This window comes from Dipteris shenzhenensis, chromosome 21 (assembly GCF_047967505.1).
Source record: "Dipteris shenzhenensis isolate YYH24624 ecotype China chromosome 21, Dip_SZ_1.0, whole genome shotgun sequence".
NCBI lineage: Eukaryota > Viridiplantae > Streptophyta > Polypodiopsida > Gleicheniales > Dipteridaceae > Dipteris > Dipteris shenzhenensis.
The window spans coordinates 54,469,645-54,497,048 of NC_141616.1; the positions used below are offsets into that span (position 1 = coordinate 54,469,645).

At 46.3% G+C, this 27,404-nt stretch overlaps 1 protein-coding gene across 1 annotated transcript in view; it reads left to right on the forward strand.

Annotated features, from left to right (window-relative positions):
* LOC147889082 (alanine aminotransferase 2-like) overlaps positions 1-27,404 on the forward strand; it is a 261,417-nt gene that overhangs the window by 35,024 nt on the left and 198,989 nt on the right. The window contains exons 3-6 of the mRNA XM_087392259.1: positions 664-714; positions 867-932; positions 25,733-25,794; positions 26,169-26,247. Coding sequence (XP_087248385.1) covers positions 664-714; positions 867-932; positions 25,733-25,794; positions 26,169-26,247 — 258 coding nt within the window. The remainder of the gene's footprint in view (positions 1-663; positions 715-866; positions 933-25,732; positions 25,795-26,168; positions 26,248-27,404) is intronic.

Here is a 27,404-nt window from a genome sequence, read left to right on the forward strand (position 1 = left end):
GCCCTGCAGCAGCCCGTACTGATCTGTACAGTGGCTGTCCCCTTTCTCTGGGCATACCTTGCCCTAGGTCTCCCTCCCCCATGCTCTCCTCAATTGGGGGCTTACAGATGGGCAGGTGACCTTTCCAACAATCTCGCAGCGGTCTATTTGATCGGTCTTCTTGGATCCAGATTCTGCTTACTGCAGTCTTAGACACGTATCTTGCGGTAGTACCCTTGTTGCAAACCTTATATTCAGTGGCATATTGTCGTAGCTAGACAGCCCAGATGACATATACCAGCATGTAATCAGCACGGACAATGTGAGCCTCACCCTCAACAACTCAGTTGTAGTCATCTCAAAGATAAAATTATCTCATATATCCTTTCTCGTCTCTTCTAGGGGCCCATCTTGAGCCTATAGAGTGCACCTCTTCTCTGTCCAGACCTGCAACTAACTTTGTGACTGTTATGTCTCTCTATGTTTACAGTATCAATTCTATTTATACATTCTTGTAGTGCTTCCTGCGGGTAGTTTTTTTGCTTTCTGTTTTTATGTTTAGAGGGCTGAATCCCTACATGGGTCTTAAAAAGGCCTTTAAAATCCTGGATACATCTTGAAAAATGGAATGCTCTAATCTGACTCAAATCATCATTTAATATTTAATTTGTCCATTTTTTGCAGCGTTTGCAATGCATTCTTGATTCAAATCCATCATCTCTTCCTTTTGATGAGGTAATACTTTCCTCCCGCAAAATGTAACCGCCTAGATGCAATCTTTGTGATGTCAAACATTCAGAAGTAAGCACTAGTTTTGATACCTTCAAGTGAACAGTTAAGTTTCAATCTTGTGATGTGTTTGGTCTATTTATTTGTGTTCTCAATAGTTAATATACTGCAATATTGGAAATCCTCAATCTCTTGGGCAGCAGCCAATTACCTTCTTTCGAGAGGTATGTTTTGGATCTCAAGAGTTGATCTCATGATTTGAACGAATTTTGTGCTTAGAGGCAACCAAGTGCATCTTTATAATCGTGCATAACATAAGTTCCTAGAAGAAAAATCGGTGAAAATGACCATCATTGGTCGAATATTTGCAAATGTGCAAGACATGAAAAGGTGCTAAGGTTTCTTAATGTTCATGCATTGAGTTGAGCTCTCAAAATAGTTTAACATGAAACTATGCTAAAGCTGGAAGAATCTGTGCGTGTGTGTTTTGGGGCGGGGGGGGGGGGGGGGCACAGTTTCACAGTTTCTTGTAATATAATACAAATGGGTTTCACCCAAAAAAAAAAAGTGTGTGGGCGCTTGATACAAGGTTTTGATGCTTTCACCTTGGATTTCATATCAGGGAAATCAGATTTGGTCTATGAATCGTAATGCCAACTGGTGGTGTAAAAGATTGTATCAGCTTTGGTCCTGCAAACTCCCTTTTTGTCAACAAGTTTGATGCTTAGGATGTTATCATTTGGCCAACTCCTAGCACGCATACATATTGTTCCTGTTGTTTGTCACAAATGTCTAGCTCCAAGGGAATCCTTGCTCCACCTTTTCTAGCATTGCCCTATGACTCATGACTTTCTGCTTTTTCTACAATAGCATCTCCGAGCCTAGTTTCCTACTACTTGCTTTGGCAAGCTTTTTTGTCTTTTTGGGATTTACCCACCACGGAGGCATGAGTTTGATCTTTTTTTCACTTGGGTACGATATTGGGGACTCTCTGCAATGACAGAAGTCATAGAGTCTTTGGAGGTTCTACTTTTTCCAAGTTTCACTACTTACGGATGTCACTCGAGCAATCTTGCTATATTGTCTGTGTGTTTGTTGGATAGATTACTTTGTTTACTTGTCTTACAAATGAGATATTTTGTTATTGTAATTGCATGTCCCCTCTTTGGGGACATATAAACATACATGGATTTCACAAAAAAAAAAAGGGTGTGTGTGTGTGTGTGTGAGATGGTAAAGGGCTGCCCTCTTGCCTCTAGAATGTTTTCAGATTGAAAAGAAATTGTTTCTTATATTAAATGGCATGGTCACAACTCCCTTGGTGGAAATCCTTGCGTGCTAAGAGACTGCATTGGTCAAAGGTGTTTGACTGTCCCCTTGCAGGAATCTAGGTGCTCTTATTTAATTTCATCCAAGGTATTTGGTTGGCGGGTGATGTACTTCATGCATGAGTTGCACTTTCTCTGAGCAAAACTGTATGAGAAAGGTTTTATGAACGATTCAAGATTAGCAATACACTCAAGGAGTGTGTAGGAGAGAAACTACCTTGGAAATTTGTTCTATCTCCTCATTTTCATTATGGAGTGTTTAGTGAATGCAATTTGCTGGTTATTTCTAGAGTGTTTTAGGAGTGTTTAGTAGAACGAATTTTATAGATTGTCTGTTCTATTAATTAAGCACAATTAGAAAGCATGAAAAGACAAGGCGAAAATAATGAACCAATAATTAAATACCGCGCTTCCATCAAACCATAGCTTTTTATACCTCCTCTCCATGGGAGTTTTCTTATCACTTTTTGTGGCTCTTATTAGAGGCTTCATCAATTAGAGTTCATGATTATTTCACTAAAAAGGTAAAAATCTACTAAGACTAAATATATATTATGACTATTTTAATACTCTTAAAAATTAAATTCAGAATTTAAGATTCTAAATGATATAATTTATAACTTATAACCTTGTAGATGTGCTCAAATGAGCTTTTTCGTTTGATTTGAGTGGCTAAATGACTATATTTAGAGATTGGATGTGAAAGTTATCAACATTTTAAAAAATGTTGTCCAAGATAGTTTCGCCGGCGAAATTACCTTGGAAGGCTTCCTACAAATGGCTTTCTTTGGAGAAATCCCCCATGAAGAGGGGTGATGAGAGCGTTTCTTCAAAGTCAAGGTAGTTTCATGATGAAACTGCTTCCTTCAAATGAGTTTCTTTGGAGAAACCCCCCATGAAGAGGGGTCATGAGACGTTTTCTTCAAGTATACTCCCCTATCAAATAGAAGTTATGAGAGGAGTTACAAGGGGATTTTCTATGAGAAACCCACCCTACACGTGGGTTTTTCAAATTCTTTCCATCTGAGTATCCACCATGCCTAACATCATTGTCATCGTTAGATGAAGTTCTCCATCTTTGTGCCAAGACTTTTGAACACAATAGACATTCTTGTTTGAAGTGGAATTTTGTTAATTTGGTAATTAACTATAAAAATATAGTTTCCCTGAGAAACATGGTTTTAGTAACATACCCTAATATGCCTTTTTTGAAATAGAAATATGAAAATTTTGTCCTTCACTTGGACGCTCAAAGGTTTTTGCTCATAAAAGGGCCATCCCCTTCATGTAGATAAGACATTAGTATCCTTTCCATCAATAGCCAGGCAGTATAGTTCGAGGATGCATGATTGCCCCCTTTGGCACTATGACAGTTGGCTGTACTAAAGTGTCAAAGAGCCAACCATTCGTGGGTGGATCCTAAAAATGTGCCTTGAAACATTGTCTCTCTAGTCGGGCCAAAGTAGTCTGTCCTTGGGTGAGTCGTGCCATGGCTGCCTGAGACATCGTGAAGATGGGTCCTGTGAAAACTGCTCCCAAGTATGTGTAGATGGCACTATCTCCATTGGTGCACCTCGGTAAGTGAAGCTATGAAGACACGTGAGGTGTTGAAGATGATAACCTTGGTGTTCCCAAGGTTGACTGTCAGGTCTCTCTCTCTCTCTCTATGCAAAAAACCTCTAAGGCCTCTAGGTGCCTCTGCAACCCCTCCGCTGAAGATGATATAAGGACTATGTCATCGGTGTATAGCAATATCTGTATCATGAGGTCAGCTAGAAGTGATCCTTTGTCCCCTAGGCGGTCTATGAAAGATGTGATCTCGTCAATGTATAGTCCGAAAAGAGTCAGTGAGAGGAGGCATCCCTGCTTCACCCCTATCGTGCAGCTCAATCCGACAAACCACTTGGAGCATGAACTCTCCCTTTGACAGACTCATATAGACTCATCACAACCCAAATCAAAGTCTCTGGGATCTGCATCTTCTGTAGTCTCCCGAACATATGGGATCGTGGGATGGTGTGGAAAGCCTTTCGAAAGTCTGCAAAGCAAGCGTAGATTTTTTGGTGTCTGGACTTCGCCTCCTTAATGATAGCCCTCAGAGTGAAGATGTGATCTAGAGTGGAATGCCACCTCCGGAATCCTGCCTGGCCTAGTGCCCGTTGTCCCCGTGCCTCTGTACGACTGCTGATCTCCCTCTCTAGTATCAATCCATAAATCTTGGCCAATGTGTGGCCAATCATGAGGGTGTGGTAGTTCCCAGTATCCATGGGGTCTCCTGCTTTGTGTATCGATACTGTAGTGGTGGTGTTCCAAGCAGGTGGGAAGCCATGGCATACAACATGGTTGAACATCTGTGCTAGAACAGGGGCTAAGTCCTCCTACTCATGTGCGAAATGCTCAGTCTGTAGGCCCTCATGATCCTATGCTTTCCGATTGTGTAGCCGACGGACTGCATCTCGTACATTCCGTGTAGTAACAAGTAAGAGGTAGTGGGCCTGGGCATAGAGGTCATGTCCAATGGTGCCTGCATCGGAACATCATATAGAGAGCATGCATAATTGTGCCACACCCCCGAATCAGTGATGGGAATGGGTGGATTCCCCTCCGAAAGAAGTCCCCATCCGGTGGTCGGGTCTCCTCCTCGAAATGATATGATAATCTCATCCATCTTGTGTTTGAGAAAGGCCCGTGTCTTATGGCATGTCAAACATTCGAAGCTCCGCTATGTGTTAGTTGACGTCAACTGACCTAGGGTTGGCTCATGTGTGAGGTGGGCTCGCACCTCTTTGCACTAGTCATCAAACCAAGGGTTTTGAGGCATCTTTCCATCTCGGGCTTGTTTGGATTGGGTCGTAGGGAAGGATCTGGTGGCAGCATCCTGTACCACTGAGGCAAGGGTGTCCAAGCCGTGGGCGAGGTCTATATCATCTCCCAGTATGGCCAGAAGCTCTCTGGCTAAGTGACTCACATATACTGGGCAGAGGGCACAGTCAAAGTGGATTTGGGTATGAGCAAGTGTGGCAGGAGATCTTCCTGTGACTAGCGTAGTAGTAGAGATACGGATGGCCAGATATGAGTGGTCAGCTCCGAGTGGGGGAGGGGTACTGTGAGGTCGTGTATCCGCGAGGCAAAAGCTGATGGGCCTAGTAAGTAATCCGCTGTGCTTGTCCCACCGCCATGTGAGTCCCCCAGATGATGGCCATCTCTGAAGGCCATTGTAGATGTTCAGGTCATGGATTGCTTCCATCTCAAGTAAGTGTCGTCCATACGCTGTCACATGTGAGGCATCTGCAGAGTGTCTCAAAATCTTGAGTTCTAGCTCCGGAACCATGTGGGGATCTCTCTTATATGCGAAGTCTAGCAGGCCCACTTATCTAACCCTTGTCCTTTCATTGAAGTCCCCCAGAAGGAGGGTGTCTCCCTGCCTGGAGAACTTTGTGATTTTTTTTTTTTTTTTTTATTTGTTTCAAAGAAAGGAACCTTCTATTAATGCTTGAAAGATTTCATACAAGACAGCAGCCCCGAAGGTGCTGAGTATGGGAAAAACCGGAAAAGGCTGAAAGAAAGAAACCGGCCTGTTCCAGAGAAACCCAGCTCACTGCCTAGGGGATCTCTGAAACTGGGGCTAACAGCCAAGTGGGGGGACTATACAGCCAGCGAATCCCTCGCGGAGTGAAGATGTAGAAAACACCTGTAGGCCAAGCCTTGCAGAAACGAGCACGCCTCTCGATAGTAGCCCTGGAGCCTAGAGTCCCACGCTCCCAGGTGGACCGTAGAGTGTAAATGATATCCTTCCAGATGGCAACTAGGGTAGTCGAGGGTGGAACCGGGTGCTCACCCATCACAAGACTGCAGCGAGCCACCCAAATGTTCCAAGCCGTGATGCTGGCTACCACCTCCCAAACATTGTCCTCCCTAGGAGGAGGAGCTAGGTTGTTAGGGGGAATTGCCTTGTGGAGTGCAATTCTCTGGATGCTGTGACCCTGTATCCGGTAGGCTGGGGAGATCTCATCAATCTGAAACGCGTGTCCTCCCTCTGTCAACCCAGCCACCATCCCCCAGGTGTAGTCTCTATGAAGACTCTGCATGCGTGTCATGATCCTGAGGGCTCCCGTCCAGATCCTCGCTGCGCTACGACAGCTCCACAGGCAATGTGGAATAGTCTCTAGGACACCATTGGAGCAACAATGACACTGCCCCTCCACTCGCATTTGCTCTAACCATGGGCCGATGGGCAAGCCTCTGTGGGCGGCCAGCCAGAAGAAGTATGAGATCTTCCTTGGCCGCAAGCTGGACCACAACCACGTTCAAAACCTGGAGCCCACATCCCGAGGCACTCTCTGGATCACCCAATGTCTCTCCCTCGAGGGGGTCCACCTTGACGAGTCCATCTGAAGCCTCCTGCCAATCCGTGTGGTGTAGGAAAAGAAGGGCACCTCATCCACCGTCTCAGCTAGGTCGCCCCTGGAGGGCCAGAACCACTCTCCCGGATCCCACTGGACCTCTCTCAGGGGGTCTACCCTCCCACAGCTAAAGGCGCCATCTAGAGGCGTCCTACTTTGAGATACTGGGAGGGTCAATGTGCCACTCCTTCCCCAAACGTCCAACCACTCTGATCATCTGCCAGTGTATCCCATCAAGACTCCCATCCATCTCGGGGTCACTCTCAGTGAGTGGATGAAGTAGGCCTCCAGGTCCTACACGGAAGAAGCCCGGGGTTGGTGCTGCCGCGCTACATCAACATCCTCAAGGGAACACCAGTACGGGAAAACTGCCCCAACCATCTGTTGTCCAAACGTGAAGTCCTTCCCACCAGGACTTAGGAATGGCCAAGTCAATCTCACCCATCCGCTACCTTGCCCCTTGCAGATGCGTTAGGGCGTCAAGCCTCGTCTCTGTCTCCATAGGTAGTCTGCTCCAATGGCCAAAGGACCCTGCTGGATCACTGTCCCACTGTGCCCAACCAATGTGAGTCTGCTGTCCGAGCATATGTCCCTCCTGATCTTTGACCTCTGAGTGCCAGATAAGGGGCTGGCGCTCAAACTCCTCTCTGCATCTGGGCGGAGCACGGATGAGACCCCCTGCTAGTCTCTGCCAGACCCTGTGAAGACTCCTCATGAGGGGGGAGCCCTTCCCCATAAGGGGGGCCTCTGAGAAGATCCATCTATGTGAAGGCTGCCACTGTCTCTCAGTGCGTGGGGTGTTCCTTAGAAGCCCTTGCTGAAAGAGGAGCTTCCAAGGCTCTGTACCTGGGGTGAGGCCATGAACCACCAACTTGCCTAGAAGGGCCCTGCTCTGCATCTCCGGATCAATGATACCCAAGCCTCCCAGTGCCTGCGGCATGATCACCGTCTGCCAAGCTACTCAGGCCCTAGTGCTCCTTGGCCGTCTGAACCTTGCCTCGAGGAAGTTCCGTACCAACCATTGGAGCTACCCAATGCATCATCTGTGAAAGCACCAGCAGGAGGTGATATACTAGGCCGTGGCAAGAAGGACTTGGTTTGTTACTAAGGCGCGACCTACTAAGGAGAGTTTGGCCGAGCTCCAATAGAGAAGCTTGCACCGAACACTCTCAAGGACCGGGGCAATCTGCTGCTCTGCTGTGATGTCAATACTCACCTAGCATCCGAGGTATCTCGTTGTCTGGCCCTACGGTATCCATCTGAAGCCAAAGTCACTCCCCCACTCACGGATCTCCTGTGTCTCCTCAAAGCACGTGAAGAAGCCTATGGATTTCGTCCAGTTGATCCGTGCCCCCGAGGCCTCACAGTAAATAGCCAGGGCGCCTCTGACTCTCTCTAGACTCGCTGTGGTGCCCTCAACATACAAGGCCGTGTCATCTGCAAACTCCGCGTCAAGTAGCTCCTCCTTCTGTCTGATTGGGAACCTCAACCTTGTGAGACCCGCCACTTGTGATCTCAAATAGTAGCCCAAAGCCTCCACCACAAACAAGAAGAGGAAGGGAGCGAGTGGGCAGCCCTGGTGGACCGAGCGAGAGAGAGGAAAGGCCTCGCCTCTGCGTCCTCCGATAAGCATCTGATTAGAGTTCCCAGCATATAGTGTTGAAACTCCTTTGACCCATTTGTCTGAGAAACCCAATCTTCTCAGAGTGCCCTTTAGAAAAGACCACTCCACCCTATTGTAGGCCTTCTCAAAGTCCAAGAGAAGGACGGCTAGCGGCTGTGACTCCTCCCTGGACCAATCCACTGCCTCCTAGAACGTGAAGATGTTGTTTAGGATGTTGCGCTCCTTGACAAACCCAATCTGTGTGTCATGGATGATGTCAGTAAGATGGGGCCGTAACCGCAAACTCAAGACCTTGACGAGGATCTTGTATGCAGTATCAAGCAAAGTGATCGGCCTCCATTGTCGGATATCTGACCTATCTCCCCCTTTCGGGATCAAACAAATCCACCCCCCGCTCAAGGACTGAGGGAGAAGGCATGTGTCAAAAATCTCCTGGCAAGCTAAACGGAAAGGGGTGGAGATAATCTCCCTGAAGTTCCGGAAGAAGGCCGGAGTCAAGCCATCCTCACCCGGGCACTTCTGGGTCGGGAGAGCCTTGAGGGCTTCCCAGAGCTCCTCATCTGTGAAAGGCTCCTCAAGTCTACTGCATAAGTCTTGCGAGACTACTATCGGAACGTGATCCCAAACTAGCTCTCAGGCCACAAGACCAGCTGGGGTCATCCTCTCTATCTGAAAGAGCTGGCTGTAAAAAGCGGTGGTCATGTCTAGAATCTGCTGTGGGTCAGTGTGTATGATACCATGTGAGTCCCAGAGACAGTGTGTGCCTGCGGATCAGGGCCTAGTGGTATGAAAGAGCTGCTTCGTCATCCTATCCCCCTGTTGCACCCATCGGCCCCGGAGGAGTGATAGGAGAACTCAGCCGGTTGCAGCTCTGTGTCTTGAAGCTCGAGACAAGCGCTCTCGAATCTGTCACTAAGCCATTGAGAAACTAGGTCCTGCTCCCTGAGCCTCTCGATGGAGGCGAGGTCTCTCCTCAAAGCCCGCTCACGCTCCTGAAGGGTCCTCCTACGCCTAAGGGCGTGAGCCTGCGGCTCCTCACTGCTCCTCTGAATCACATCGGCTACCCACGCAGCCCCGCCCTCACATGGTGCCATCTCTGACTGCTCCCAAATCCCTGCCATGACCTGTTGAATCTCCTCGTCCTACAGGAGGTCCTCTGGAATGCGGATTCCCTTCTGGGGGAGACCTCGACGGGGCTGATCCAAGTGAAGTACCAGAGTGGTCTGACATCGTGGTACCTGCCAGAATCCCGATAGATCCGCCTCTTTGTAGTGCCTAGTCCCCAACATAGAAACGGTCTAATCTCTCTAGCAATCCATCGTGTCTCCTCTGTCCAAATGAGAAGAGAAGGCTGCCAGGATTCCTGCTGAAATCTGGTTCTCTCCACGGGTCTCTGCCATTGATCATGAAAATGAACTGCTCCTAGGTGCTACGCTCTGCTGTTGCTGGCATCTCAGAGACCGAGGCGCCGCCCTGCTTGTCTTTCCCAAACTCCAGGTTGTTGAAGTCACCTCCAACAATTTAAGAGTCAACATCTAGAAGACACTCTGACAGCGTCCTCCAAAAGGTTGGGCGGTGCTGTCTACACGCTGGGCAATACACGTTCAGGATCCCAATCGTGGACTCTCCCGTCCAAACTCCCATCCAAACTGCCCGTCGTGGAATGAGCTCGCCCTGATCGTAGACCTCTGAAGCCAAAGTTTGTGAGACTGAGATGCAGACCCCTCCGCTCCGTCCTAGTGCGGGGGACCACTCCTCTGGACCTCTCGCTGGGAGAAGGTGATGGCGTCGTCTGATGTTTGCGGCTGAAAACATTGGCTCCTGAATCATAAGGATGTCCACTGCCCGTCCTACCACTGCCCTCTGCAACTCCTGTCGGAGTATCAGGTACTGCGGTTGGCTACGAACACGGTCGTGGAGCCTGTGTACGTTCCAACTCACTATGGTCTAGCTCATGAGGACGGGGGAGTCGGGAACAAGGCTCTCCTGTGAGTGGGTGCCTGTCCTAGAAAGAATGGCTTGTGTGATTTTGCCAGGGGTTTAGAGGGCGAGTAGTCAGTGTCTATGTGGCGTCGTACTAGGGTGGATACCGGCTCAATATCGATCTTCTGTGCCCATTTCATCATGAAGAAGGCTTCCACCCCAAACAACTCCGCACACTTCTGGAGGGACCAGAAGTGTGTCTGCTCCACCTTTGCCTCCAGTGGCAATCTGATAACTTTTGTCGCCAAACCACACACCAGCTCCTCACGCGTGAAGCTCAACTGAAAGTTCACCTCTGCATGATGGGCGTCCAAAGATCTAGTCCCTGTGGCCCCATCCACTCGTCCATCATGAGTGTAATCTGATTACCCAAAATAGCATCAAACACCTCCGGGGACCACTTCTCCAACCCTGTGGAGGCAAACAGAAATCTCCAAACGGGGTGTGTCTGAGATCCCACTGCATTGATCAAATGCCCCTTCCGGGGCTGAAGGACCATGAGCGTTACCTCCAATGGTAGAGGGTATGAGTCCGGAATCTCCAGATAGTTCCAGGGTCCTAACCTCCAGAAGTCCCGCAGTAAGGGACGCCCAAGCTGGAGGTTGGGATCTGCTGACCGGGAAGACGAGCCTCGTCCCTCAAGATCCCTCCCTAAACGGCTTGTTGCTGCGATGAGGAAGCAAAAGGGGGCGTCATCGTTCCCTTGCCTACTGGCTCCAACCCTGTGGAGGCAAACAGAAATCTCCAAACGGGGTGTGTCTGAGATCCCACTGCATTGATCAAATGCCCCTTCCGGGGCTGAAGGACCATGAGCGTTACCTCCAATGGTAGAGGGTATGAGTCCGGAATCTCCAGATAGTTCCAGGGTCCTAACCTCCAGAAGTCCCGCGGTAAGGGACGCCCAAGCTGGAGGTTGGGATCTGCTGATCGGGAAGACGAGCCTCGTCCCTCAAGATCCCTCCCTAAACGGCTTGTTGCTGCGATGAGGAAGCAAAAGGGGGCGTCATCGTTCCCTTGCCTACTGGCAGGGGTGTCGAAGCGGAAGAACCTGCTGCTGAAGTGGAGAGGGGGACGGAGGGAGAGGGAAGGGTAGGGGCGTGGGGGACAGAGGGAGGGGGGCGGGTGGCGAGAGTGACCATAGAAGGGGGGGCTAAGGGGGCGGGGAGAACCCTGGAGGGGTCTAGGGGGGGAGGGGGAGGAGGAGGGGGAGGGGTCTAGGGGGGGAGGGGGAGGAGGAGGGATAAGGACGACCTCAAGCCCCCCCTGTTGATCAGGCTCGTTGGGGCTTTGGATCGGCTCCTCCGCGGCCCTCGTCGGGCTAGCTTCTGCAGCTTCTACCATCACCGTATCTGAAGCTCCTAAGGCTCGCTGCTGCTGCAAGGGTGGGTGCGGAGGCTGAACCTCCGAAGTTGGAGGATCGGTTGGATGGGCGGTGGCCCCTGTCGCTGGAGGAGGTGGCTCCTGCTGTTCCTCCTTTGAGGCCTCTGGGTCAACCCTGTCCCTCTCTTCGCGATTGGCCCTCTACCTGCGGCGTTTGTGGGCCTGCTTGCTTGGTTTCTTTTACTTTTTAACTTGTGTCCAGTCCCCTTCTGAGGGGGTAACCCATGGGGTTTGAGACTCGTGCTGCTCCTTCTTGAGAGGGCGCTGAACTCGGGCCTGCTGACTCTGCCTACTCTGCAGAGGAGGGGGGGGAGGGCGCACAAGGGAGGCCATGGGGGCAATCTCTAGTGAGGTGACCCATTTGTCTGCACCGAAGACATTGGCTTGGTAACTCGGAGATCTCCACCCTCTAGCGAGCCCCCTTTCAGGGTCTCGAGAAGGATCAACTATGGGAGGGACTTTGGGCTCTCAACCACTAGCCTGATTCTGGGGACTCCATCATCTGCTAGAACTGAGGCGGCCGACTTTGGCGGGGACTCGAGCACTGTGCCAAATGCCCGACCAATGGAAGGGAGGATGGCTTGATACTCCTTGGGGAGCCTTGGGAAGCGGAGTGTGATCAGAAAACGTGGAACATGGTGTGTCGTATCCATCTCCTCCACTGTGAACCCATGATACCAAGGAAAGAGGTAGACAAGATGCGGGCCAAGGAGGATGGGGCTTTGCTCCACAAGTGTCGAGGCAGTGTCGGGGAAGCTCAGCTGGATGAGGAAAATGCTTCGTCCATAGATGGTGACCTCCTAGATGTGGTCTCCCTCTAATGCCAAGCTCGCCTAGATCCACTCTCGCACCTGTCTCCGTGTAGGCGTGAGGCCCACAATTCTGCCCACAAGTGCCTTGTCCTAGAGGGACTGAACTGCCTGCTGTACTGTTGCTTGTCAGCTGGGGAAAGAAGAACCTGAACGGCTATGGGATTCAAGGGTGCTGCCATAGAGCCCCTCTGGCTAAACCAAGGGTCACCACCAAGGTTTTTCTTTTGCCTTAACAAGCACAAGTACTCCCGCTGCAGGGAGGAAGAAGAAAAAGAGAGGGTGAGGAAGAAGAGTGTCAGAGGGGGAGGTGGAGACGAGGCGGGGTGCAGGAGGGGGCAAGGACAAAAGTGGAAGAAGGAGAGCGGAAGGCGGAGGAAGGAGGGCGAGAAGGCGAGAAGGGAGAGAATGAGGGAAGGAGAGGGCAAGAGGGCGGAGAGGAGGCGAGAGAGGGGAGCCGGTGGGGGGAGGAGAAGGACGCGGGGGCGGAAGAGGCGGGGGGCGGAGGTGGAGGAGATGGAGGCGGAGATGGCGGAGGTGACAGGAGGCGGGGTGACGAGAGGCAAAGGTCGGGAGCAAGCAGGGCTGGCGGGGGCGCAGCAAGCGGAGGGGGAGGCAGCAGAGGCGGGAGCAGAAGGGGCGGACGGGGGCGAGGTAGCGGGAGCAGAAGGGGTGGCGGGGAGGGCGAGGGAGTGCAGAGGGGGAGCAGAAGGGGCAGATGGGGCGAGGCAGCGGGGCAGCCAAGGGGGGCCAGAACTCTGTGATTTCATAATGTATCCTCTCAAATGGGCTGTGCCCCTCTATGTTACTCATGAGCTTATGATGCCGTGTTGGGGGGAAGTAGCACAACGCAATGAAGATCGGTCGGGCATTTGGTAGCTGGACTCATATCCACATATGACGTGCATGCTCCTCTCTTCATACCACAGATATGAGTGGTCTAAAGTGTGTTTTGAAATGGACAGCCACGCCTCCAGAGCCTCATACCCCACTATCACTATCTCTCCTCAATTCTCTCCTCTGAGTAGACTCCCATGCTTATCCTATCTTGTGGGCAGCCCTCTCTCTGGGTTCTCATGAGAGAGAGAGAGAGAGAGAGAGAGAGAGAGAGAGAAAGAAAGATACATTAATATCCACAGGATGCCTCGCGGGCCTATGGGACAAAGTGCGGAAAACACCAAAAGGGAAAAAAACTCATACAAGCCACAAAGGGCTGGAGCAAAGGGCGCGCTAAGGCCCTTGTTGAGTGCTCTACTATACTGAAATAAAAAAAGAGCTCAGTAGCTCAAGCAAAATCGAAAACAAAACATGTCGTATCATATCATTGAAGGAAATGGAGAGAGTGAGAGCTAGAGAGAGTGAGAGAGTCGAAAGCTTGGAAGCTGTAGTTGCAAAATAGAGTGTGTAAAAGAGTACAACACAAAGTGAGTAGGATAAGGTTTTGTCCTAGTGACAAAACCTTAGTAGTCACTAACCATAGTTAGTGAACTAACTGCAGTTAGGGGGAAAAACCTCTAAATTGAGGGAAAAGTGCCCCTAACTAACTTATTATATTACATTGGTCACTGCTGAATTATATCTATAATTCCAACACCCCCCTGCAGTGCCGGATGCGTCAATTTTACGAGCAAAAACCTATGAGCAGGTTTATCCGAGCGTGTTTTTCAAGAGATTTTTAAAAATGTTTTTCTTTAGGAAACATGGTTTTTACACTTTTATTTTCACTAGAACTAGATCCCTTTATCATAAAAATATACAGACTAATCACTCATTCATTTTTACACAACATAATTTTCTTATTTAGAGACATCCCTTTGTACCCCTGTTCTTACCTTAAAAAAGTGTTGATTCCTTTAAGAAACATTCCTCATAATCACTCTCAATGTAATAATGCTATGCATATATAATTACTTATTAACACATTTATATCATATGGCAATATCTTTTTAGTGTTTTTATAGCATATTTATGGACATGTTTCTAAAGAAGTTTAAATTACTATAAATAAGTATTAACTTGGGCTTATATATCACTCTCATAAAATACATGTAATATTTAATACTATATATGGAAGATTTTCCAAAATATAACTTCATAGATGTGCTCAAATGGGGTGTTCCGATCAATTTGAGTGGTTGAATGACTATATTTGGACATTGGATATGAAAGTTATGTCACTTTTAAAAGTGCTGTCCAAGGTAGTTTCGCCAGCGAAACTACCTTGGGAGACTTGCTTCAAAGGGGTTTCGCTGGCGAAACTACCTGGATGGCTTGCTTCAATGAGTTTTCTTTGAAGAAACTCTTTCATGAAGAGGGTTTTCAATGTCACCCCCTATATTAAGTAAAAGTTGTAAGAAGGATCATAAGGGAATTTTCATAGAGAAGTCTACTCTACATGTGGGTTTCTTCAAAAGCCATCCCATTATGCTCTCACCATTCCTACAGATTCACCTAAAGATTTTTGTATAAAATAGGCATTGCTATAATACTTTGCATATTTCTAAGTGAGACTATGTTTTCTTCTGATCGTTTTTTGCCATATTTATGCATAGTTGGAAGCTTTTTTTTTCCTTCGCTCGGACGCTCGGAAGATTTCGCTCAGAAAATGCTCATCCCCTGCAGTGCCAATGTCATGTACAAGGCTGATCAATCACCAAACGGATATAAGTTCAGGGCACTGCGAAATGCCTCAAACTTCTCACGTGGTAGCGCTTTGGTGAAAATATCTGCAACGTTGTCATGTGTAGACACAAAGATCATACTGATCTCTCCTGCATGTAACTTCTCTCTGACGTAGTGATAGTGAACCTCAATGTGCTTCGTGCGAGCATGAAACACTGGATTCTTTGCCACTGCAATGGCACTCTGACTATCAGTGAGAATTGGAGAAGGACCCTCCAAAGACAGATGAAGATCAGCAAATAAACGTCTCAGCCAGACACATTCAACTGTTGCTGTGAAAGCTGCCCTGTACTCAGCTTCACATGATGAGGTAGCCACTGTAGATTGTTTCTTGCTCAGCCATGAAATGCAAGATTTTCCCAAAAAGAAACAATTGCCACTAGTGGACTGCCTAGTGTCATAATCACCAGCCCAATCTGAATCACTAGGCATGCATCTGCAAGTCACCCCCCCTGGGAAATAGTAAGCCAAAAGACTTGGTGCCTTGCAAATAACGGAAGATGCGCTTAACTGCCTGCCAATGCATAGTTTTGGGGCTGTGCATGTACCTGCTCACCTGAGATACTGCAAACTGAATATCAGGCCTAGTATTGCAGAGATATATGAGGCATCCAACAGCTTGACTGTAAAGTGTGGCATCAACTGATTCTCCTGCATCATGCATTGTGAGTTTCAGCCCCGGTTCCATAGGAGTAGATATGGGCTTACACTCTTGCATGTTAAATCTGTCCAAAAGTTTCTGAACATACTTGGACTGAGACATAACAGTGCCACGTCTCTCATGAGAGAACTGGATCCCCAAATAAAAGTGAAGCAGCCCCAAATCTGACATATCAAAGTGGGTCTGCAAATCAGTTTTGAAATCTGCAATTTTGTCCTCATTGGACCCTGTGAGCAGTAAGTCATCAACATAAAGAAGGATGACTAATATTTCCCCCCCATCCATCTTGATGTAGAGGGTGCTCTCAGTAGGACTATTGTGCAGCCCCTTGCTGGTCAAAAAGGCATGTATCTTGGCATACCATGCACGAGGGGCCTGTTTCAGCCCATATAAAGCTTTATTAAGCTTGCAGACTTGAAGTGCATTTGCTGTAATTCCAAAACCCGGAGGTGGTTTGACATACACCTCTTCCAGCAAGTCCCCATTTAAGAAGGCTGTTTTGATGTCCAACTGATGAACATTCCACTCAAAATGTGCAGCCATTGCAATTACTGATCGGATGGTAGTCATCCGGGATGTAGGAGCAAAAGTCTCCTCATAATCTATGCCCTTTTTCTGAGCATAGCCTTTAGCAACCAGCCTGGCTTTATATCTGTCAATGGAGCCATCTGGCTTCCGTTTGACTTTAAATACCCATCGTGTGCCAATAGCATGTTTACCCTGTGGCAAGTCCACAACATCCCAAGTCTGATTTTTTGCAATGGACTGCAACTCATCGTGCATGGCATTCATCCAATGCACATTACCTTGTGCCTCTTCAAATGTGGCAGGCTCCTCTTCATCAAGGAGAGTACCTGCATATGCTGATTCCACTGAATTAGCACCTTCCATGTGCCTTGCTGCACTGCGAGTCCTGCCAGGTAACGGAGCATCAAGTTTACTCTCCTGGAGAGTCTGTAACAGCCAGTTTGGGACTGTTTTTGCTGCATGTATGTCTGCAATTTCTTGCTGCACCACTTGTTCCACTGCCTGTGGAGGAGGCATGACATCCTGTGGCGGAACTGAAGCATTTGAAGGTTGCTGTAAATTCTGATTTGGATCAGAAAAATCAGCAGGGGAACCCAAAGCAATGGGTAGCAACCCTTGAAAGACATCTTCTGAAGGTGAAGGCATTTGAAAATCAGCCTGAGTGTGAGCTGAATTTTCAGAAAATATCACATCTCTACTAACAATGATTTTGCGTGTAGCAGGATTGTAGAGACGATACCCCTTGCTTTCTGCACTGTATCCAACAAATATGCATTTGATGGCTTTATCTGACAATTTGTGCCTAAATTCAACTGGCACATGTGCATAGGCAAGGCATCCAAAGACTCGGAAGTGATCCACTGAAGGCTTCCTGTCATTCCAGACCTCAAAAGGAGTTTTTGTTTTTAAAGCCTTAGTGGGAGCCCTGTTCAAAATGTAATTGGCACACATCAAACCCTCTAACCAGAATTTATGAGGCATGTGTTTGCTTTTCAGCATACATCTGTCCATCTCCATGAGGGTTCTATTTTTCCTCTCAGCTTTGCCATTTTGCTGAGGGGTTAGCCTGACTGTAAGCTGATGCACAATACCCTTTTGTTTGAGGAAAGCATCAAATTCTGCAGATAGGTATTCCCCACCTCTATCCGTGCGTAATGTCTGGATCTTGAGCCCGGTTTCATTTTCAACCATGGCTGAAAAGTGTTTAAACACTGTGAACACTTCAGATTTCTTTTTCAGCCCATAAACCCAAGTAAAATTGGAGTAGTCATCAATAAATGTGACAAAGTAGAGATGACCACCCAATGACGGAGTCCTCATGGGACCACAGACATCACTGTGTATAAGCTGTAATTTGCGAACAGCTTTAACTGAACCATCCTTCTTGAAGGGAAATCTATGCATTTTACCTAAAATGCACCCTTCACAGGCATGTGGAGGAGGTATCTCAAGAGGTGGCAATGCATCAACCATTGAAAATTTCTGAAGTGTCATTAAGCTGTTGTAATGCATGTGGCCATATCTGGCATGCCATAATTCTGCATTTTGCATGGCAACTGTAGGGGTAGAAATTGCCAAAGCATGAGCTGCTCTTTTCTGAAAAATATCAAGCTGAAAAAGCCCACGCAGCAGAGTACCAGATAACATTAAGGCATAGTTAGCTTCCCTGTCCCGGACAGCACATTTGTCATCCTCAAAGATGACCTGAAATCCCCCTCTGTTAAGAGTGGACACTGAAAGGAGATTTTTGGTTATGCCAGGCACATATAAGACATCAGAAAGTCTGAAAATTGAGCCATCAATTGCAGTGAGCTCAACTTCTCCTGTGCCACGTACTGAATATGAGGAGTTGTTGGCACAAGTGACTTTCTTACCAACAGGAGGTGGATGCAAGGAAGTAAAGAGACACTTCCTCGAAGTGATGTGCTTGGATGCACCGCTGTCAAAATACCATGTGTTCAGTGTTTCATCAACACTGAAAGCAGATGCATCTGAAGGAGAGTCAAAACTGCAAGTCAAAAATGCATATGTATCATCACTGCAAGAAGCTGTACTATCCCGAGCATCTGGAACAGCCAACCTAGAATCAGAAATGCAAGATAAAAAGGCATAATCTTGACCAACAAAGTTGGCTGCAGCATCCCCACTGTCAGATGCACAAGGGGCTGAATCTGAAACAGCCATTCCTGAGCTGTTTTTCTTTTCCTTTGCAATCCTTTTCCTGCATTCTGCTATGTGATGACCTGGCTTTTTGCAGTAGTGACAAAAACCCTTCTTTTTGGGCTTGCTTGCATCACTTTTAGCCTTTTGTGAAGGCTGTCCTGACCCACTGGAAGGCTGATTTGCTGCTGTTTTTGCCTGTCCCTTTGTTTTTGATTTGAATTTTGAGAGCATGGCTTGTTCACCTGCACGTGAAGCCAAATTTTTCCTGGTCTGCTCTTCCTGAAGCAGAAGTCCTATCAACTCATGAAAAGAAAGAGGATTTGCACCCCCCCTCGATGATAAATTCAGCGAAGTGTGAAAGCTGAGATAAGACTCAGGAAGAGAATTCAGAGTGGTTGTAATCATCTCTGAATCAGGAATAATTTCATCTATGTTTAACAACTGCTCTCTGAGATCCTGTAGCTTAGTGAGGTGGGCTGACATGGAGTCACCCTCCTCCATATGTGTATTGCTCAACTCTCTTTTTAAAAAAGATACCCTGGCATCATTCCGTGCTGCATACATGCTTTCCAAAATATCCCACGCTGCCCTGGAGGTCTTACACGACCGGATATGCGGAATGATTGATCTTTTCACTGAAAGAGAGATGCATGACAAGGCTAAGGCATCCCGTGAATCCCATCTCTTTTGCTCAGGAGTATTGACTGTAGCTGCACCAACAACTTGTCCTGCAGCTGCACCTTGTGCACGACCTCTTCCACCTCCTTGGTGAGGAGGGGTAGCAGGTGCAATATCTGCTGGTCGGATTTCATCCCCATTGACATAATCCCATAAATTGCGAGAAATCAGAATATTACGTACCATGAAACTCCAGAGGGAGTAGTTGGTACCATCCAATTTGTCTTCCTGTGAAAGACCACCGAACTGGAACTCATTCTGATTTTGATGGGCCATATCTGAGAAAGAGATTGAAGCAGATACAAAGCTGAATTCCCTTACTGGGAATAAAATGCACAACTCCCAAAAACACAGCCAAGCACGGGCTGTATATGCAACTTAGATTTTTGCACTTGAGCTGTCAGAAATCTGTCCAAGCATAAAACACTCTCCAAAATCTGCCAAAAGTGTTCCAAACACTCCAAGAAAGGCAGTATGTACTGAATACTCCAAAAAATGCTCTCCCAACACAAAAGCCCCAATTTGTGGCTAGAAATTGCAGCCGGAAAGGGGTCAAAATGCTAAAAACCCCAAATCTGCAATTTTAAAACAAAAGCCCCAAATTTCAGACTATATTTCCAATTTTTCTCCAGATGTAGCTCCAAAATTGCACAATGATTGCAATGGCTGCAATATGCAAAAATGCCCCAAATGTACTCCAAAACAACTGCACCAAACTGTAGTTTTCTGCAAGAGAAGCCTGTCAAAGAACACCCGAGGTTGACAACAACCGGTCTATATCTGCAAGTACAGATGGTAAGTCCAAACTGTACGGTCAATACTGATTGGACGTACTGTACGAAAAGTACGGAACAGGCCGTACAGTACGGGAAGCAAGAGCTGTACGGTCAACTTGTACGGCTTCCTGCGCAGGTACGGCGAGCAGATACGGGAGCTGCACGACAAACAGGTACAGATATTGTACGGCGCGCAGGTACGGAAGCAGAGCGCTGTACGGCGGCAGATGACGAAACGTACGGAGCTGGTACGGCGATGTACGGCTGCAGATGGCGAAACGTACGGCGATGTACGGCAGCAGATGGCGACACTTGCGTCAAGATTCCGTACAGTCGTACGGACTGTACGGACAGATTGGAGCGGGATGGAGCTGGAGGTAAGGCGCTGGTACGAGAAGGAGCAGAGGGCTCAAAGGCCTAGAACCTGCTCTGATACCAAATGAAGGAAATGGAGAGAGTGAGAGCTAGAGAGAGTGAGAGAGTCGAAAGCTTGGAAGCTGTAGTTGCAAAATAGAGTGTGTAAAAGAGTACAACACAAAGTGAGTAGGATAAGGTTTTGTCCTAGTGACAAAACCTTAGTAGTCACTAACCATAGTTAGTGAACTAACTGCAGTTAGGGGGAAAAACCTCTAAATTAAGGGAAAAGTGCCCCTAACTAACTTATTATATTACATTGGTCACTGCTGAATTATATCTATAATTCCAACAATCATGTCATGTCATGTCATATCATGCACTATCTGAAGTGGGGAGGAGAGAGCTAGAACTGGAACTCAGAATCCAAAATTGGGCACTGTGGTGGCTCGTCTATGAGCAGCGAAGATATCTTGGATCTGTGTCTGTCTAGCCGTCTCACGCTGTGGTGGTAGAGGAGGGCGAGGTCTCCTCGATCTCTGAACCCATTGAGCTATGTTCAGAGTGACCCCCCGTCTCGGGCAATCTCCTCTGAGGAAAGTTGTGATAGGTCGGACCTCAATCAAGTGTGCTCTGGTCACTCTCCGTGTCACGGGTAACCTCTGCAATCCTCTCTCAGTAGTCCATACCGCCTGCATATCAGCTAGCTCCTCCTCCTCCACCCCACTGTCTTGGAGCTGACTCAAAAGTATAGAAATATGTGACATGCCGCTGTGTCGGCTTAGCTTGTGTATCCTGTGGTCTGGTCCCCTCCAGCTGCTCCCAGATCCGTTGTAGCAAGGTCTCCTTGTGGCGGCGCATCTCAAGTAGATAGAGCCCATGCAGACCTGGTCATGGAAGTGGATCAATTACGATAGCGGGCCGAACCCACTCTTGTCCTGATAAAGACAGTGGTATCGCCGCCCAGATCTCGTAGTAGGCTGGGCAGGCGCAGAGAAAATGCTTCTTTGTCTCAATCTTTCCTAGTGTGCATAACATGCAGATCCGCTGCTCTCTGGGTACACCTGCTGCTTTCCCTGTCTCAATCCTCAGCTGATGAGATGAAACCCGCATCTATCCAATGGCGATCCTTAGTGTGTGTGAGACTCCCTTGGGACTTCTATGAACAGTGTACTAGTCACTATGAGTGGTTTTTGCAGTGTATATGGATTGCTACCCTAGGCTTTGAACAATCATATATGCTATGACAGTTTGTAATACATGCTTTAATGATGGTACATTCATATGTATTTCAGAATGCAATTGAGGATGCTTGCAATGTTTTAAGAGAGGGGTATGTCATGAGGGCGTGATTTCTGGTGCATGCATGTGGGTAGGACCCTGGGAAAACAAAGAGCAAGGTCATGGGTTGCTTGATGTGCTAGAACCCCTAGCATTCATGCCCTAGGTGTGAATTTTGAGAGGTTTGGGTCCAAGAGGGGTCAAAGAACCTCAGGATCCAAAGTTGACCATTGGTCGGGTCTTAAAAAGGTCCCACTAGAGGGGGCAAGGGGCAAATTCATTGGTTAGGTCTTCAAAAAGGTCCCACTAGAGGGGGCAAGGGGCAAACTAAGGGGGGGGAATGCCACGTGGCATTTCCCCATCCTTATATGCTCTTGGCAAGGTTCAAGGTGGAAGGAAACGGGGAAAATAGCACGAGTGCCGTACAGAAGGAGACGCACAAATGGGCTGTTTTGGAGCACTTTGGATGTACAAATCTGCATCGGGGACTGCACACAGCAGTTTTTGACTTTATGTCGCAGTTTGGGAGTCCGTATGGGAGGCTGGGCATCCGTTTGCAGCTCTGTGGGCTGCTGGTACAGAGATCAACCAACGCAGGAATTGTTTGAGGGCTGGCTGCTTCAATGCTTGAGGGCCTGGCTGCTCACAGGGCCTAGTACAAAGGCCACGAATGGCTTTCCGAAGGGGCTGGTCTCGTTTTGTTGTCTCTTTCTCTCCCTCTTCCTCAGCCATTGCTGTTGTATGAGCAGGCTAAGCTGATTTACAGACATGGCAATGCATAATTGGGGGCTAAATTGCTCAAGCTCGTGTAAGAGCTCGTTTGGATGCTCCTTGATTGACTAGGGTAATCTGGTTGTCTTCTCTTTATCCTTGCCCAGCTTGTGAGCTGTGTTTGAAGAGGCCTGGTTGGCAGGGTGATTCACAATGAATGCTTGCAGAGCAAGCTAGTGCTTTTAAGGATTGTGGGCAGGCGCCTTATGCTTTCACCCATTGTTTGGTATTCCAGTGACTCAGTGGACACTTGTGATTGTTTGGGAAGTGTGTGGCCCTGCATTGGGCTGCTGGTAAATGCTCCCGGGTTTTATACAGGTGTTTGCACTGAAATGGATGCCTATGGTCATTTGGGTGTGAGAGCAAGGCCCAGCAGGGTCTGATGCCTACCGAGAGTGGGAAGAGCACTGAATGCAAGTGGGTTTGAATTCATTGTGTATCCTATTTGCTGGCTTTGGCTTGTAACATGTTCTGTGATCCCTGGAACCCCGAGAGGGATAGTACAGGTGTGACTGCCATAGTGTTTGCTGTGTTGAGATGGCAGTTCTCTTATGGGAAACAAGTTGTTATATGAGGATATGTGCGACCCATAGGGTGAGAGACTATTGGTCATGGCAGTCTTGGATAGGGATGAAATCTTGTGTATGCTTCTTTCTCTGCTTCGAGTAAAGGATGACTAATTGAGCACTAGTGACAGCTGTGGGGAACTGAGTGGCTGATTCGGCTGCTAGTAACAGTTCCAAGCCGAGTGCAATCAATCTGGAATAGAGATGGATGCTCATTGCCAGGTTTAGTGAGAGCAGTGAACAGAAAAGGCTATGCAGGGTATGTGGATGCCCACTGGGATGTGGAATGCCCCAGTTGTAAGAAGGAACACATTCTTTTTATATCTTGGTTTCAGGGCGTCTCACTTAATTAAAGAAATACCACAAGGGACGCCAAGGTTTGGGGCCAATCTGTGTCTTTGTCCTGGTGCAGGGGCACTCTAGCTCCCAATCTGCTGGTAATACTTTTGCTGAATTGTTAATGTAACAGAGTTGACTGGTCACTTGTTAGTTTTACTGCCGTTTAATTTATTGAAGGCCGGTTTCATCATCATTAGAGCACAACTCGCATTGAGCCTATCAAGAACCCTTCGTATCGTAGTAGATCTCCTAAGTCCTTCCTCTTGGGGGGACGAGCATTTTTCGAGCGAAATCTTCCGAGCGTCCGAGCAAAGGAAAAAAAAAGCTTCCAACTATGCAAAAATATGACAAAAATGGATAAGAAGAAAACATAGTTTCACTTAGAAATATGAAAAGTATTATAGGAATGCCTATTTTATACACGAATATTTATGTGAATCTTTGGGAATGGTGAGAACATAATGGGATGGATTTTGAAGAAACCCACATGTAAAGTAGACTTCTCTATGAAAATTCCCTTATGATCCTTCTTACAACTTTTTACTTAATAGGGGGTGACATTGAAAAACCTCTCTCAACCTATCTTCATGAAAGGGTTTCTCCAAAGAAAACTCATTGAAGCAAGCCATCAAGGTAGTTTCGCCAGCGAAAGCCCTTTGAACAAGGTCTTTCAAGGTAGTTTCGCTGGCGAAACTACCTTGGACAGCACTTTTAAAAGTGACATAACTTTCACATCTAATGTCCAAATATAGTCATTCAGCCACTCAAATTGATTGGAAAACCCCATTTGAGCACATCTATGGGGTTATATTTTGGAAAACCTTGCATATATAGTATTAAATATTACATGTATTTTATGAGAATGATATATAAGCCCAAGTTAATACTTATTTACATTAATTTAAACTTCTGTAGAAACATGTCCATAAATATCTTGTTATTAATACTATAAAAACACTTGAAAGATATTGCCATATGATATAAGTGTGTTTAATAAGTAATTATTTATGTATAATATTATTATATTGAGAGTGATTATGAGGGACGTTTCTTAAATGAATTATTTTTCAATACTTTTTTAAGGTCATAACAAGGATACAAAGGGATGTCTATGAATAAGAAGATTTATTTTATGTAAAAATGAATGAGTGACTAGTCTGTATATTTTTATAATAAAGGGATCTAGTTCTAATAAAAATAAAAGTGTAAAAACCATGTTTCCTAAAGAAATATTATTTTTAAAATCTCTTGAAAAACACGCTCGTATAAACCTGCTCATAGGTTTTTGCTCGTAAAATTGACGCATCCTTCCTCTTGAGACTTCATCTATGCTTTCCCTTCTTTAAAGGTAGCACGATACCATAACAGCAATTATCATACTTATATTCTGCTTGAAAATCTTCAGATGAAGGTTCTTTATCAACAACGAGTTCATCTTTAAAGAGAAAACAAAAAGAAGGGTTCACTCTCTGCTCTTCCATTGACTCAATGATTGGGAAGAATGATGTATTTTGTTGTGACGCATAACCATAATTCCTTCATAAGAAGTCACATCTTTATTGATGATTATCTTTCTTGCTTTAGAAATCCAAATTTGCAGGCAGTATGATTATCACTGTGCCAACAAAGACTTGTTTAAGTGACTTGTCATTAAGTTTCTTCATGTTGAAAATAGAAATGCAGGCGTATGTTGTGTATCCAAACATCCACGATCTATTCTAAGCTTTTTACTATGTAAAAGCCTCTTTAGGAGTTTTGTTTAAGATTGCTTTAGTTGCACTCTGGCTATGAAAGTATGTGGCTGAGTTTATTGCTTTAGTCAAGCCTTTGAGAAAAGTCTCTATTCGAGTCTAGGAGCCTGAGAATCACTATCAAATCTGTCCCACGAGCTTCTCAAGGCATAAATGATCTCTGAACAAATCTGTGATAAATCTCTTTGTAATCAGCCAGATCACCTCCAATGACTTTTCGCAACAATTTGAATGCAACACTTTGTAGGCATGTGGCAGGCAGTGTTGTAGATGATGTTGCATTACACACAAGAAGCACGGTTCTGCACTGGATTGCTATTTTGGGTTCTGGATGCACATCTGGTCAGGAGACAAAAGATAGTAATGCTGAAGGTTGCAAATTCCTTCAAGGGCCACGTGACAAGGTAGGATCTGACCCATCCACCTTGCGGACTACATTTAACAAGTCCAATCTCAGGGCTGAAATTGTAGTTGCAGCCATTTTATCTGTATAGTAATCAAACCCCAATCGTGATAACCTTGATCACTGCTTAAGTAGCTGACTAGCTGCTAACTCTTTGCTTTTTAAGGTTAATGTTGGTTTTAGTTGTATGCTTGTTGTTGAGTTTTATTTGTATGGTTCATTATGTCAAGGAGCAGACGAAAATAGGAGTAGTGCTCCAGAAAAAAGAGATTGGTATTGAGATTTTCAAACTGTCAGGGAATTTCTTTCCATCTTGTGACTTGAGAGGATAGCAGCGCTATAGATTCTTTATTTTATTATGACTTAGACAAAATTAGTCGCAGTACCCAATTGTGTCAACAGAATCTTGATTCCTCTTGTGATGCGGTTTAGTGACAGCACCATGTTGCATCTTCATGTCTCTTGAGCATTGACAGTAACCATGCTTGGTTCTCAAAGACTTTTTGAAATAAGACACAATCTTATGGTCTCTCATTTTATTCAGGTCTCAGCCCTCTGCGACCATCCTTCCCTACTTCACAAGGTTCAAACTCGTGATCTTTTCAGGTACAGAGTTTTGTCCTAGTCCTCAAAGGAATTTTGCTAGAAGATGATTTGTTTGGTGAAGGACTAGTGCTATTGTTGTTTGGGAATAGAATTTCACAAAATCCGTATGTCCCAGTGCTTATGATTACCACAAGTCTTTCATTGTGGATGATTTAATATAATAAGTGTCTCTAGTTGTGCTTTCCACACATCCCTGGTTGCATTTTTCTGGGTATCCCTGTATTGCTGGGCATGACTTCAGGCGCACTCATGCTGACATCACATTAATTATCAAGAGCAGGGAAATAGTACTGATTGTTGGATGGTTTAACATAAGAGATACCATGAGTAAAGATTTCTTCACAAAACTTATGATTCTTGAGATCCGTTATCAGTTCAGATTCGATTAGTAGGGCATCGCGCATCGTGGACAGCATACCTGGAAGGGCCACAGGAGCATACAGCCACAGTCAAGTATTGTTCTTTTCTTTGCCAACTTTGGAAATAGAGCCGATTTCTCGCTATTGTGCTATCATAATCTAAAAGCAAGTATTGGAAAACATGTTCTTATCATTTTCATTTTATTGTTTACGCACCCATTGATTTTTAATGGAAAATTGATTAAATCATTAAAAATATACCAATGGGGGATGGGCAGGGTGATGACTTCTGTTAAGAGCCTCTGAAATGGCTAGGGGCTGGACATGGGTGTCTATCTGATTGTTATGATATGGAAATCTGGAGAAAGACCTTTATTTTTGAAGAAATTCCAATAAGGTGCAAGGCAGAGGGCATGGCATGGGTGTCATCTGATTGTTATAATATGGAAAGCTGGAGAAAGATCTTTATGTTTGAAGAAATTCCAAAAAGGTGCAAGGCAAAGGGAATGATTCAATTGAGCAATGTATTCGTGTCAGTAAGCGCGTGGGACTTCTAGCATCTATAAGGCTTTTTACTGTCTACTCATGAAACAAGTGGCTTGGTTCTAAGCAAACTGTGGATCAATGAATGAGTGGGTTGATATGGTATAGGGGGGCTAATTGTGGCCGAAGTGTAAGCAGATGTGTCTTTCCATTTGCCAACATTTTGGAAACAATTTTCTTTCAACTCTGGAGCCATTATTAATGGTTTGGGTTAGAAGGTTGTCATAGAAACTTGAACAGATCTAATGTTTCCTAAGGGGAATCATAAATAAAGCTCCTTTGCCTCATCTTGATTTTGCTTCTCCCCCAACTTCCTCGCTTCTAACCCCATTGTATATAACAAGGCTGTTTATGATTTTTGTAACCCATTTTTACTGATTGTTAGCTCAACCCTCTTAACTGCATCTTCTCTTCAGCCCTTGGTCTTCATCTTCTACGACTTCCTACCCAATCTTTGCCCTGCCCTCCTCATTGTGGTCCTACTTTGCCTCTCGTAATGCCCCATTTTTCTTGAATGCCAATATGATATGCTTTGACATAGGTACTGTCATGGGGACATGAATTTTCTAGACTTGTGAATACCTTTGGCCTCTCATTGATTAGAATTGTAAAAAGGGCTAATCCAATGTATTAGTTCCATAGGCCTAGGCAAGAAGAAAAATCCCACAGCTAAAAATAGCTCCATGGGCAAAGTTTGGCAAGCTGGCT